General features: G+C 39.6%; 1 protein-coding gene across 2 annotated transcripts in view; it reads right to left on the minus strand.

Annotated features, from left to right (window-relative positions):
- Nucleotides 1-15,441, minus strand: part of CREB5 (cAMP responsive element binding protein 5) — a 241,857-nt gene that overhangs the window by 51,578 nt on the left and 174,838 nt on the right. For both annotated transcript variants that reach the window (XM_065752488.1, XM_065752489.1), the window contains 2 exons: nucleotides 13,673-13,799; nucleotides 11,151-11,261 (listed from right to left, as the gene is read on the minus strand). In XM_065752488.1, the coding sequence (XP_065608560.1) occupies nucleotides 11,151-11,261; nucleotides 13,673-13,799 (238 nt within the window). The remainder of the gene's footprint in view (nucleotides 1-11,150; nucleotides 11,262-13,672; nucleotides 13,800-15,441) is intronic.

Raw genomic sequence — 15,441 nt, forward strand, 5'->3', positions numbered from 1 at the left:
GAGTTGTTTTTTTTTCCAGGATGAGAACACATCTGAAACAACACACACAGACAGTACGGTATTATTTACTTACAGCTGAGCAGAGGAGATCGGGTAGCAGCCTGAGAAATTATCCCAATTATTTGAAATTACAGTATATTGTAGGATTGAGGAGTGCAAAAGACAGAGCAGTGGGAAAAATTAAGATTTTTTTTTAATAATAAAGCAAAATGAACTAAGGCATGTATTCAAAAATAAGTTACTAAAAACATTTTATAAACTAGCTTTAAAATCTCTTAATAGCATTAGCTTACCTTCTGTTGTGTCTGAAGAAATATATATGAACCAATAATGTTCTCATGAGATTTCATTACTGAAAAGGCTCATTAGAAAAGGCATTAAAATACTAATTACCTCATAAACTATTCAATTGTGTACCCACTGGGATGGTACTTACGAGTGCTCAAGCTCTTCATAGATCCAGCTAATCAATTAATGCTCATTACAACCAGAAAGAGCATGCAGACTGCAGCATGCAGGAGAAATAAATAAGTCAGAGGTTAGCAAAGAAAGTGAGTTGGCTGTAATAGAGCTTTCCTTTGTAACACAACTGCTGTCTGCTACAATTTAATTTTAATCAGCCTTTTTGGTACTTCTGGTAATGCGATTCTCCTCGTCGCAAGAATCTCAGCTATTGTTATTGCGCCTTTAAGTACATAATTTATTACAGGAGATCACATGGCACGTGAGAATGAGTGGGCAGGTACAGCATTCACTGATACCATGCTGACACTACCTGATGGGTGCGAAAATGAAGAGCAGAGGGTCTTAGGGATGCTCTCTCCCTCCTCTGGACCACAGCTGCCCAACACTGGCTTTGTGATTACTGAACCTGGGTGCAACACTGTTGGTATAAATTCATCCCATGTGATAAAAACATTCCACTGAGAAATGAAGAATGGAGATAGTACCATTTCAGGCAAATGCCATTTCTCAGCCACGTGCACATCATGATTTCTCCTCTCCTGTTATGGCTGGCACAGTGTATTTCTGAAAACAAGACATCTCAGGTCAGCACAACCTACACCACCCATGGATGCCATTCTGGCTGCTTAATGTCATGTATCAAGCTCAAAAGAGTTTCATTTCTGCTTGAGACCATAAAAACCTCACTCACATGAGAGAAATATGTATTTCTGATGTCTGTTGTTTTCACTGTGGAAGGGACAACCTGAAAAGAGGACTAGTCAAGTAAGTGAATTCATCCAGCCGATTGTTGCCCACGTTGGGTGGTCAGAAGCCCTGGGGTTGGCCTGAGAGAGGAGTACATGCAAGGCAAGTACATCGAGTCACAGCTGCTTTAATGGGATTTTTGTGGGCAGTTCTGAGCTAGCCTCATATTTACCAGTTTTATGAAGACTAGCACAAAATCAAATTGAATTTTAAGTGTAGTAGAAATGAAACTGTTTACTTTCTAAAGCCTTTAAAATGAGATCAAGCTACCTTGTTTTCTGAAATGAAGGATTTGGGTTTCCCTGGACAATCCCAGTAACCACAAATTTCACCAAGGGAAATTCATTCCTACTTCAATTCTCAGAGAGCAATGTAGCTATATAAAAATTCTAGCATAAACCCTAGACTACCTCCGGGATTTCTTTACTCAATTAATTCAAACATTGCTTGATCAAGTTTCTGATCAAGTTTCCAATCAAACTAATCCACCACTAACATCATTTAGAAGACTGACAACTCTGCAAACTAATGTGGCAGAACATATTTCCCATTATTTGTGCAAATGGTAGTCATCCCCAGTGAATGTTTTTAAGTGATTTCTGGGTAATATCTGTGATTTTTCAGTTATTTATTGTTCTTCAACATTCAATATTTCAGTATTTTTTTTACTTTTTTTTTTAAATAAAAGATAAGGCCGTCCAAAAAGAAATGAAGTTAGTAATATAGACATAGATAAAATTATACCTGTCCAGTAGAAGTGCATGGAATAAGCACAATAAGGAAAAAGCACACAGAAAAGAATAAAGTTACACATATGCATGTGCACAAATAGGCACACCTGCTGACATTTGACAGCTCTTCAGATTGTTAGCACTAATGATCCTTCTGCTACTGCCTCTTGTTTAAACTGAGTTCCCAGGCAGACCAGATTTCATACACATTCAGATATTAATGCTTTGGTGGGATTTATTTAATTTAAGAAGAATCCCAGAAGAATATTCACTTCAGTGATGAAGTTAGAGCAGTATCTACGACGACAACAACAAAAAAAGGCTTTCACTGACACACACACACGGCCTGAACACTAACACCAGCCTTCAGAGCAGCTGTATGTGTCCATCAGATTGAAAACAGATCAACATTTTGCCCCATCCCTTATCTTGGGTGTCTCCCAGCTGTGGTGTTGGCAGCCAAACTCAAGTTCATGTTTAAGCTTATCCTAAAGAGCCCCTGTTAACAGTCATGGAACACGGTCCATTCACTTAGCATATATTTCTAGTGAACTACCAGCAGCACATAAAACAGACTCTAGACAAACCTAGTAATGATGCTAGGTATTTGGGGAAGAAAAAAAAAAGTGAAAGTTGGCACAGTAAGGCAAATGTCATACTTTGGTGCATAGTAGTGTTCTGTCAGAAGCCAGACATATTAAAAATATTTACATAATTTAAAATAATTTGTACAGGTCTAGTAAAGTCTATTTTGGGCTTTGGGCTTTAATAAAAGTTTAAACATTTGCAAGATCCCGTTGGACTTCATGTGTAACCTTGGCATTTGAGGGCAGCGTTGAGGATATGCTATTACTAAACGTTTCATATTAGCATGAGTGCGAACTGAAATATCATAATAAAAATACAACAATATTTTTTGCGACTTGAAAATAGCACTGGACTTCATAGGTATTTCCAGATGGAAAATAAAAATGTAGCCTATGTTTGCACATGTATACTCAGAGGTGGCTTTTAGCCTAATTTAAGCATTCCAAAATAACATGGCCTAAATATAATAACATGAATCATCCATCAGCTTCAAAGAAATATCTGGCAATTTTTCATTATGAGTCACCAGGGACAGGTATCGATACTTGTCACTGACTGGTAGAGAAGAGCCAAGCCACCCAGTGATTGCTTGGTATGATGAATCAATTATAAAATGATCTGATATTGTTTGGGGAACTACAGAAAGTAATTCATCTTTAAATATTATGTAATAAATGCTCATAGAAAGTAGAGCTGGAAGACTGAGAAAGTTCCCATAAGATGCCAGAAATGTGCAAATACAAGTATGAAAAAAAAAAACCAAGAGTCAAATATATACTGTATCCAAACAAAAGAATAACCTTAAAACCAAAATAAAAACCCAACAAAACACTTACCTGGTAGTATCAAACTCTTGAAGGCCCAAAGCCTGTCTAAAGGAAGATCATGAGATCCAGAAATGTAAAATGGATCTCCAATTGATGGAAAAATCAGTTCCTTTGAAGTCAATGAATTTACTCAGGTTTACAGCCATGGAGGATCAGGACTAAATTTTAGAAGTATTCTTCAACTATACCAAAATTATTGACTCTGATTTTTAATTTTTTTTTTTTTTGTCAGTATCGGTGTGGTTTCAGTGTATTAAGTAGGAGAAAAAATAGTGCACCTATAACTAAAGGAAGGAGGTTTTACATAAATTGAGTTCTATTCCTAAAAGACTGATAGCCCTTTAATGAAATCTTTGAAGTGCAGTTTTAGCTGGTCAAAGTCCATGTTCCATGCCTCTACAATATGCATGGGACATTATTCCAGCTATATTCAAGTACTTTGCTTTCTGTCTTCTTTGTCATGTAAGTCACATAAATGGAGTAAATTATCCGGAGTAGAGTAATGTGGAGGTAACCACACTGCCAGAGAGAAATTGCTAACAGTCCTCAGCACATGAACAAAACGTCTGGAGTAAAAATAATCTGATCCCATAGGTGAGCTATGCGGCACTGGTAGTACATGCAGAACACAGACCCCAGAGAAGTCATGATCAGCTGCACTACACCCCCATACTGTCTGGCTACAGAGCACATTTGGGAAGATTATTCATGGCTTTTCAAGCTCTAAAATCTGAGATAAATGTTACTGGCCAGAAATTAGCTAGCAAAAACCACAAGCAGAGCAAAGTTTGCAGCCTAAGTGTTTCCAGGGTGGGAGACCCCGTCTGCCCCAGTTTTTAAATTACCTCCTTGATAACTCTCCAGACATAAATCAGAAAAAGTTGTACTAATGAACATCTGGAAGACAGTATATAACCCTCCCGCTGCTGAAAAGTGTCACTGGCCGTATTTGACAGAAGAAACAACAAATGCGTGAGCATTTCCTTAGGCTGAACACAGCTTGTAGCAGTATTTCAAATATGCCTGTGATCTTCAAATGAGCTCTACAGGGGTATCAGCTAGTCCTGGTTTGGATACGGTTGACATTATGCAAAAGTAAATGCTCTCCTGAGACTTCAGTGAAAGCCACAGTGCCAGGGAAGCTGATCTCACAAGGTTTCCATCATCTTGGATGACAGAAGTCTCAGAAGATCCGTTAATTTTTGTCATTCTGAGCCAGAATCTCATCAGCAGAGTTCAGGAAATTTCAGGGGCATTAGATTCAAACATAAACCATCACTGCTATGTGGATTTTAGTCCTAAATATGAGTCTGCACCTCCTCCGAGTGCTCTGTATTTCAATAACCATATTAATATATAAGGATTAATAACGAATATTAACTAACACTAATTCTATGCACATAAATTCAGACAGAAGCTGCATTTTCTGGAAGCAGCAGACAGAAATTCTTCTGTATTTGTTTCCATTCTTCCACTGACAGATTGCATAGCCTCAAGCACGTCACTTCACTTTTCTATTTCAGTTCTTCAACAGACTACAGTTATTTATCTCTCAGGAATGCTATCATAATTAACAAACTCCTTCGCTAGCTACTGCACAGTTTTTTGAAAATGCCTTTTAAGCCTGTCCATGATGAAGAGATTTACTGCCATGAGACTTCGCTTCCAGCAAACATCTCCTTGCTGTTAAAGCAGAGTTGGTAAAGGCTCTAACACCAGCCCCTCACCCCACAGCAGATCACTTGTAATGAGGTGCACTCGCAAATCCCAAGCTAACACAAGACTGAATGCATGGCAGCTCAACGTGCAAAACAACTTTCATTATTTGTGGATCTTGAATAAACCTTGGAGAGTGAAAGCTGTACAAATTCCAAGCAAAAGACTGAAATCTATCTGTGCAAAGCAGAACTTCCCTGTAACACAATCTTGTTTTTATTTTTATGATTTCCTTTTTCTCTGGTCTCAGTACCGTAAGGATTTGCTTTAATTTGTACCAGCTCCCACTGACACACAAGTTTACACAAACAAAATCTTTTCTGGAAGGGACAGCTCAGCACCAAACAAGTCACCCTCACGTATACAGACGCATCTGACTTAAGTTTCAAAACCTTACAACAAATACACGAGAACCAGACCCAGCAGTTCATGTGTGGGGTAGCTGATAGCTACAGCAAGCAAACATCAGGATTGTATTTCAATTATTGCTATGGTTACAAAATCAGGGTGGACACCGGAGGGAAAGGGAGAAAGAGAAACAAATGTAAAAAGACGGTAAATCCTAGGAGGAAAGAGAGGGTGGTGGACAAATGGGACGAAGGAGAAAGGGTGGACAGTTGGTGAGGGCGTCTGGGTGGGGAAGAGAGATCATTCAAACACCCAGCTGAATATAGGCAAACAAAATAATAAAAATCTAAGTTCTTCTAGGGAAATAGCACTGATAAGATCACCGCAGGACAGAGTGACACAAAGAAAGAAAAATGCAAGGAATTGTTGCAACTTGCACGATTCATTTGCACTCAGTGGAAGCAAGATCAAATATTCAACACATATTCATAGCAGCTATGAGCAAGAGAATCAGCTCTCTTCTCTATTTCACTTACTGAGCCACTGACAGCTTAAGAAGAATTAGTTTCTACTGAGTCTAGTCCACAATCCAGCATTTAGGCATGACCGCTACGAGGTCCTGTTTCAGTAAACAAAACAAAATATGAACAGCTTCGCCCATAACGTTAATACCTTAATCCACAGCAAGGCATACTGTCTGCAGACAAAGCTACTGCCCAGGGAGGATCTGAAGTGTAGATAAAGAGCACGCTGAAAGCTTGGCTTTGGCAACTTACAGACATAAGTGCCAATGTAACAGGAGATACAGTTTCAGAACAGTGAGTTTTGTCAACAGTTTAACTATCTTTTCTTTCATGAAAACATTTCTCAGTTACTGACAGAGGGAATTTTGACCACTCTTTCCTATTACTATTATTTTAATTGGAAGACTTTCTTTTGCATTTCTCCCCTTATACAGTTTTCATTGCTTTGTTGAGTAGAACAACGTGAGAAATTGCTGTTGAGAGTGCTACAGAGATATGATATTTTTCTTTCTGCTCAGTGGCTCAGAACCTATGCTAGGAAAAGTCTCCTGGCCCTGAAGCAGTGTATTTTGCTCAGTTTAAGCAAGTCCTTTCCCACTCACCTTGATATGAAAACATAGATTTCAAACCAGTTATTAGAGATAATAAAATACTTCCAGCCATGAAATATCAACAGCTGAACCTAGAAACCCAGTGGCACTGATCTTGCATCCCTGCAGCAGCCTCCTGCCTGAAATCAGCATCAAAACCTTGTAGACCTGCCCCTTCTGTTTGTAACCACCCAAAATTTCCTTCCCAAACACTCTCATAAGCTGTCCCAAGATGCCACCACTTTTGAAACAGAGTTCTTGTTTCCCTTTACACCCGCAGAAATGGCTCTGCTGAGCATCATATGGGGCAGGGGTAAGAGCACACCCTGATGTGTTCTCCCATTGCACCACCACTGCTCACAGGCATAGTAAGTTATTTGTAAATATGAAAGGCACCCGAGCCAGGTCTGCCTTTACAAGGGGTGGGGAGCTGATCTACATGTGGACTGGGATTTTCAAGACACCAGTAGGACCTGGAACCTTAACTCACATTAAATCAAATAAAATGTAGCTCTGATGAAAAATGGCTAACCGTAGTTTCTTCCACCTTTTGCCTCCTTCTCTTCTCCCAGAGTTGCTCAACATTCTTAGGTAAATTAGTAGGTTCAGTTAGTACGAATATGTTGCCACTCTAAATGCATGCTCATTACTGGTTCATTATTTTTCTTTTCTTGCTATGTTTTCCCTCTGACATCCAACAGACACTTTCAAATTAATTTTCTTAGCATTACTGCTCCAACTAGAAATGTGTACAAGGTAAAACCACCAGTCTGTGTAACTTCTGATATGAAATATATATATATATATTTTTTTTTTCTCCTAGAAATCTGCATGGATTCTGTTAGGAAAGCAAGCACAGCCAAAGAACACATATTACATTTTATTCAAATTTTATAAAACTATGTATCTGGACAGGGGTGGAGGGAGGGGGAAAAAGAAAAAGTGAACAGGTCAAACCAAAAACTGTATTATAAAGTCAGATTATTTTCATTGCCAGCCTGCCTCTTACATCTCCTTTCAGAGCTCATAAATCCCTATGGCTAAAGACTCATGCCTTGCAATGTTCAGACAGAGAGGTATCAGCTCTACTGAAAAGAACTGTGGTCACATTGCCTTCCAGTGGTCTTGTGCACACTGTTTATCTTTCACTCAGGTAACTCACATGGTATTGCACTTCTCCGTTATAAAACCTCAGATAGTCGGAAACTACAAACCAAACTGTATATAATATATTAAAGGAAAAGCACAGCCAACAGCTCCAAGTTCCTAACATTCTCATCCTACTGAATCACGTTAGTATGTTACATGTACTATTCTGCTTATTTTTTACCATGTACACTTTCAGCTAGCTATATGTTTCCTCCCCTTTCCAATTCAATATGTTTTAATACAAAATCAATGGGTATCTTTGGTAGGCAGCATAAAGGTCTTATCCTCTCCACTCTGAACCTAAGAAGAAAGTAGTATTGACTTAGATGTTCACTCATTCATTTAGCAGGACTGTTTTAACGCATGAGGTGTCAACCTAATTGAGAAGCAAACTGTAAGAGGATCTGATATTGTTATGATAAATTCAATCAGTTTTGGCATGTTGTTTACAGTACTTCAATGCCTGAAGTAACAGCCTCCAGAAAAAAAAATTAGAGCAGTAAATGAGCATCTTTGGCAACAGCCCAATGACTTCCTATAAATGCCAGGTAATATGAATGAATAAATAATTTGCTTATTATAGAAACAAAAAATGCCGCACATTATATATGTATGTATATGTATCCATATGTATGTATGCATCTAACAGACTTACTTCCACTTCCTTCTACAAACTGTGTATGGACAAATCAAGGGAGTAAGACTTTGCTATCTTTCTGCTGTTTCTGAAAAACCTGGCATCCATACTTATATTATTTGTTCATATTTATTTTAAAGAAGCACAGAAGTCACCAGCATTACTCCTGCATAGCAAATAGAGCTTGCATAGCTCAGGTACATACTTCCATGTGCATGAGGACAGAAGGATTTGGTATCACATCTGGGTCTCCCATCCAGAGGAGCCTGTACTGCATTCTTTCATGTACGCACAAAGAAAATGCTGATCCCTCTGCAACAGATTTGGATGACTGATAAATCAAGCTCACAGACCCCTAGAGTTCTCCAGTTACAACAGTCATTAGCTGTGAGCAGCGTAGATGGCTTCTTTCAGTGCTCAGCACATACATATTCTGAGCTATGTGTGGCCAGCCAAATAGAACATGTGCAGCACTGGATTCACCATCAGTAATGGCACTAGCAGAGCTGAATGAAATCTAAAATTCCTTCCTAATGCACAATCCAATCCAGTAACGTACTAAGAACCCTAATTTTCCACTTATAAAAGAAGTCAGCAGAATATGCAAACTCTCATTCATTGAGTGAAAGTGAATTAGTTAATAATAAGAGCAAAGATGCCCGTAATAATGATGATTCAAATTTGTAATTCATGAATACACATATAAGAAATAATTTCACTCTAACTATTCTATGCTTTATCCATCTTATGCTCACACAGGATATTGCTAAGAGATTCATATTGTTCAAAGCAGTGGATAAATGAACAGGTTTTTCACACCATAGGAGTGTTCACATAAAAACACAAGAACACATAATAATAAAATACAGGATACTAAAAAATCAACAAACCAAAACAAAACAAAAAAACCCACAAACAAACAAACAAAAAAATCCACCAAAACCAAAACCTAACAAAAACCACACTAGAGAAGAAGAGTGGTCCTGGAGCTCTGAATAATGTCTCTCACACTAAAGACTCAACCTGTGTAGATTTTTTCCATCCCAGGAAGAGCAGTATAAAACCCACTGGAAGTGAATGCGATGTGTGTCCACTACACAGTGTTTTGGAAGTGATGGCAATTTCTGTCTGAAAGAGATGTGTGTTTATGTTAGGTTTAGGGACAAAACCTGTTTATTCAGATTAAAAAGTAATCTGCATTAATGTACAGTTTCAGTTACTAAAGTGCAGAATTCCCACCATACACACCAATAATTTAATCTTGTTCTTAAGTAGCCTCACATTTCCAGTAAAGAAAAGGCAGGGGATGTGGGGATGGGGGAGTAAACTACAGAACCTTTAGTCCCCAAAACAGATGCCAGTTTGGGATTTATTCAGCCAAGGAGTATTTAGCTTGGCTCAGCTTCGCTTGGGTTGAAAAAACACTCGCCTATTCCAAAAAGTTTTTAACAAGCTCTGCTGCAGATGCTGTTGCCATTTGGCATGTCACCGTCACTGTGTGGTACAGCGCAGAGAGAACTCTTGACCACAGGTTTTCCTTGGCTGAGAGAGCCAGAGTTTTTGGCCATTGCTTTTCTGCTGGCCAACTGGCTGCATGTTTACGGAGTGCGGTTTTAGACGGGGTGTTAACAGAGGTTGGGTTAACAGCCTAACCCAGACCAACAGCGAGGTGAAGGCGTGACCTATCCGATCTAAGAAAACAGAGATTGTATATTTTGCTGCTCTTAACCAAGAGTCTCTTGCATGCACCATGCCCAGAGACAAGAAGATATTTTTCTTTGCCTCAGGATAGATGACAACATTAAAAGCTGTACCAATCATGCAAAGTAGAAATATATAAAAACATGTGGTTGCTTAATCTTTGTCAGCTTGATTTCATTCTCTCACTTAGGACAATTTTACCTTGGCATAATGCCACTGAAAGAAGTTCAGTGAAGTTACTCTTATTTTCCACTACAACGAGATATCTTGAAATGATAAAAACCCTACAGAGTTAAAACGCAAAATTCTGTCCTCGTATTTCTACTAGCCAGGAAATGGCAGCTCTGAAACTAAAAAAGTCTATGCATCTCAACACTGAGGAACTCAGCCCTGGGTTATCAGTGCCAAATTCCTCAGTGAAAGTACATGTAAAATTAGGGAAAAAAGCCCACTTGTAGCTTAGTTTACCTACATTAATACCAGTGCATACATCCGAGAAGCCTTGTCCTTGTGAGATATACAACTTTGAAAAACCCTATGGCATTTGGATCTGATCAATAAATTATTTAGTGTGAATTGTGGTACTTCTTTCTAATGGGAACACCTTTGATGCAGTTAAGCAAAAGAGAATATTGTGTTGTTGTATGTGTAATTTGGTCTGCTTTTCTAACTCTAGCATTACATTTACACGCTATGTGCTTATCTGGAAAAAAACAAGAACTACACAGATACTACACTCCACATCAGACACCTTTTACATCACTGCTGACTGAGAATTTTCTTCAAGCCAAGTTGTGGATTGCAGACACCACCAGAGAACCAGCCAGATCATTCGCTTAAATTCCACTAATCTGCACCAAAAATCCCATTTAACACGGTTCGGATCAGAGAGCCCGCTCTTTAATTCAGTTCTCTCTCACTGAGAGTTCAGCTAGGACTGGTAACATCTTGAAAGTTCATAGACTAAACTGACACAAAGGCAATTTACTGCAGCGTATTAAAAAGAGTGTAACTTATGACTAAGAATGAAGTAAGCAGTGTCTGGCTACATCCCCCACCGTCTGGGTAGCCAGTGTGCAAGAGGAGTATAAGAAAACAAAATAATTTCAAATAATTTTCCATTTTACCATTTTGGCTTCTGAATGCATTGGGGGGACTTGAGGTGAAGCACAAGGGTTGTTGAGGTTCGGTCCCTGCATTCCCATTATGTTGGAGTTCATTGACATTTGTCGCTCCATCTTTTAAAAGAAAAAGAAAAAAAAAGAAAGGTTTCAAAGTGTCTAGAGACATTTGCAAGAATTTATGCCCAGTTTCTACTTAAATGGACTCGGCTTTATTTCTTCAAGTCAAGACTGGAAAAATAACAATCCGTGTCGTGAATTGCATGTGTATATGCACTCAGACGTGTGCTTCATCAGAGTCGGCCCTGAAAACTCAAAGCCAATTATAAGGAAAAGGATTCTTTACTAAACAAATGTAGCAGCCACCCTGCATTTGTGCTTTTTTTGTAATGATTTTCTCCCTTTCAGTATAACAACACTTGGAGTTAAGTGGTTTTAAAAGCATCGCTGTATAAAGCTGTGGCTTCTCCTGTCAGTGCAGTCCAACTTAGCCTGTTAAAAACATAAATAAAAATCTACAATCTTGAGTATACGGAAAGCAAATTGGCTCATTTTCCTCCCCTCAGATTGCCCAGCTGAGAGGACTTTTCCATACATCTTGTACGGGAAACTTTCATCTACTGCTGATACAGCAAAAACAAAACAGAACATAACAAAAAAACAAAGCAGAATTCCTCCTGGCTGTGCAGAGCACTTTCTTCAAATTAAATTCAACATGTGAGCGAGGGACACAATTTTCAATTGAAACCTAATGGCAGTAATATCTGGATAAAATAATTTTCTGTATTGGTGTCCCTAAAATTCTGCTGTTACACCACTGTCTTCACTCAGAATGGTTGAGGTGACAAGCAAGGTTATGGTAGTGCATTCAGGCAGGTGCTGCATCATCCTGCCTCAACTCAACCCAATCCTTGAATCGTAAGCTTGTAGAAGAAAGTAGCTCATGGAGCCTCCTGAGCTATTCCAGGTAGGGGAGCTACTTTCTGTGCATCGTGATCAGGTACTGACTCCCATTCTACATGACCTCAGCACAGATGGGTGCTGCTCACCTGTAGAGAAGCCCCAGCACCCAATTCCTACCAGCTCTACAGCAGGTCACAATACTGTCTGCAGGATAAAAGCTGTCCCCACAATGAACTTCTCCAAAGTCCCTCTGGAAGGTCAGTGGGCAAGAGGAATCATGCTTGTGGGGTTCTCACCTGCTTCTGTGCAATCATAACAGCTCCAAGAGCTCCCCAAGCCCTCCTTGGTCTGGAGCACAAGTCTTATGAGGAGTGGCTGAGGGAGCTGGGATTGTTTAGTCTGGAGAAGAGGAGGCTCAGAGGAGACCTTATTGCACTCTACCACTTCCTGAAGGGGGGTTGTGGTGAGGAGGGGGTGGGCCTCTTCTCCCTGATAAATAATGACAGGATGAGAGGGAATGGCCACAAGTTGCGCCGGGGAAGATTTAGAGTAGATTTGAGGAAACATTTTTTCTCTGAAAGAGTGGTCAGGCACTGGAATGGCCTGCCTAGGGAGGTGGTTGAGGCACCATCCCTAGCGCTGTTCAGGAAGCGTTTAGATGAGGTGCTAAGGGATTTGATTTAGTAGTTCAGTGGGTAGGGTTGGTGATAGGAGGATGTTTGGACTCGATGATCTTGTAGGTCCTTTCCAACCTAATGAACCTATGAACCTATGAACCTGAGCTTACCCTAAAGTGGAATGTTTGCTCCATTTCAGGTTCATCAGCAATTACATCAGAAAAAACACTAAAAATCAGAACTGTCCACAATGGCATTTCTTACATTTTTGGGTTAAACTTCCTGGTCAATACTTCAGAATAATGTTATTGATAAGTTACTAATTTACAACTTATTAACTACTGCTTACAGAACAGCCAACCTTAATCTTCTTAACCCTAGAACGTACCTCCTTGCCCCAGAAGTGCCAGAACAAGCAGCACTTTCCTCTCACTCATATCTGCTCACTCTCAAGTTGCCCTCTAAACTGAATATCATGTGATGAATCAGATACATCTCCTCACACACTCCTCTCTTCCCCAGGCCATCTTTACTCCTTTCCATCCCTCATCTGCCCAGATGTCATACACTGAAAGGGCTGTTAAAATTGAGTGCAGATTATCATCCTGAAAAAGAGGATCGCTTCTGAGTTTGCTAGCATAACCCATGCACAAGTTTTCCAGTTTTGTCTGACTTCAGAAAAATCTTTTTGTTCCAGCAGATACATAATGATCTCACAAACATGACCAAGTGTGAGAACCAGAAACTGTAGTATCATGTAAACTGTTTCTAATCGCTCTCACACTAATTAACATTCCATTAACTGCATCAGAAATGCTCTTGTGCAAGACAAAGCAGAGAAAAAAGTTCAGCTTCTTCAGCTTCTTTAGCTCATTACACACTGATTTTATTTTTTATTTTTTAAGAATCTGACACTTTCACCCCTTCATAGGCAAAATCATAAGAAAAAAAAAACAAAAACACCATAACCACTCATAATAACTAATAATCAAAAATAACACAACTTACAGGCATGAGTACAGCAGAAGATCCGGGCATGGTAGGGTTGGGCAGGGTGCCAGGCATAGAGGCAGGCATAGGCTGTCTTTGTCGGTTGTGTAGATGCAGTAGTGAAGACAGAGAACCTGGGACAGGCCTAGAAGAAAAGGAAAACAAATTGTCATGGCCTACAGAGACCTCAACAAGCCTCATACTGACAGCCATTGCTAGCCACAGACAATTCTAGACAAGCAGGCACAGACAAGCCAGTTTAGTATTTTTCTCTCCTGTACAAATCAGTAAAACAGAAAGCTTTCAAGAAGCAGATGACTCACACACCCCTGACAATATACTGGTTAAAGCACTGGCATAGTTAATCTGAGAGAACATGAATATAAACCTAACAGCAGGTCTGAATCTATGCACCTCTGCATCTTACAATGATCAGTAAAAGATTTCTCCCAATAAAATAAGAACATTTCCTACATCATACATACATACATACTACATCGGTGTACTCCTGTAAATTCTGCCCTCAGGAATAAAAGTGTTTGGATGATCATTTTGTAGACCACGACAAACAATTTAGCACACATATTGATTTTGAAGTTTTATCACTTGTAAATAGAATATTCCAAAATGAGTACGTCATCTCATCTCTTGACATTATCTCTTGTAAAATTCTACCAAGCTTTTACTCCAAAGTGAAGTCCAGTTAGAATGTCACCAGGAAAGAGAAATGGGGGCTGAGAGAGTGGGGAAGAAAGAAAATCAGTAAAATTACATTCAGATTAACTAGCCTGCAAAGGCAAAAAAGTGAAGAACATAAAAATCAGAGTGAGATATTTTGGCAGAAGAAGTTTAATAGATTTAGAAATTTTTTTTTAAGTACAGCAGAGGGAAAAAGTACATGTAGGCACACTAACATAGAAGAATCATAAAATTAATGGATTAAACAAAGCTGGGACTACCATTTAAACATGTTAAAGTTGCACAGAGTAGAACACTCTGCATTGCAATACACTGCTTACACTGTTCATTAGGCAAGAGTTACCACTAAAGGCACAGGAACAGAGAGAAGAGGACAAAGCTGAGGAGTTTGAAGAGCCTCTGCAGGGAGAAGCAAAGGAAGAATCTGAAGATGTTTGCAATCTCTGAACATCAGGGCAGCTTTTCACCCTTGGTAAAAGCATCTTTTGCTTCAGTGACAAAAGTATACCTAGCCACAAAAGCCTCAAACTCAGGCTGGGCTGGTCAGGAAAGTGGAGTCATAGCCTCAGAGCTGTGAAGGGGAAGATCAGTTCTACCACATAATTGAACCACACCACACCCAATGATGGGACTTTACTTCTTGCTCTTTCAATTGTAAGCAACACTGGAAACCATGAACATACACATCTCTCTTCTGACATTAGCTGTCACTAACATTTATCTAGCAGCAAGCAAAGAGGCCAAAGGCTCTAAGTAATGGCATTTAGATATCCCATAGGGAAGAAACCATATCCAGCCTCCCAAACACGGTGGTGCCCATCTCGTGGAAACATCAGCTTCCCCTGACCTGCAGGTCTCTTCTTCTCCTGGCCAGAACTCAAACCTAACCTCACTTACCCAAAGCTCCCCAATATTTCCCATCCCTGGATTTTCAGTCCTTCAGTCCTCCTCTCTTAAAGCTCGCTCTCCCCCAGAAGCATTTCAATCCCAACAAAGCCACCTCCAAGTCCTTGTCCTGCTCATCCCCTTGCACCAGACACTCTACCCCTCTGCCCTCAGCTGCCCTCTCCTTGGCAGCTGCAAATCAT

The sequence above is a fragment of the Cyrtonyx montezumae genome, unplaced genomic scaffold (assembly GCF_038088225.1).
Source record: "Cyrtonyx montezumae isolate F1298 unplaced genomic scaffold, pur_monq_1.0 scaffold_8, whole genome shotgun sequence".
Classification (NCBI taxonomy): domain Eukaryota; kingdom Metazoa; phylum Chordata; class Aves; order Galliformes; family Odontophoridae; genus Cyrtonyx; species Cyrtonyx montezumae.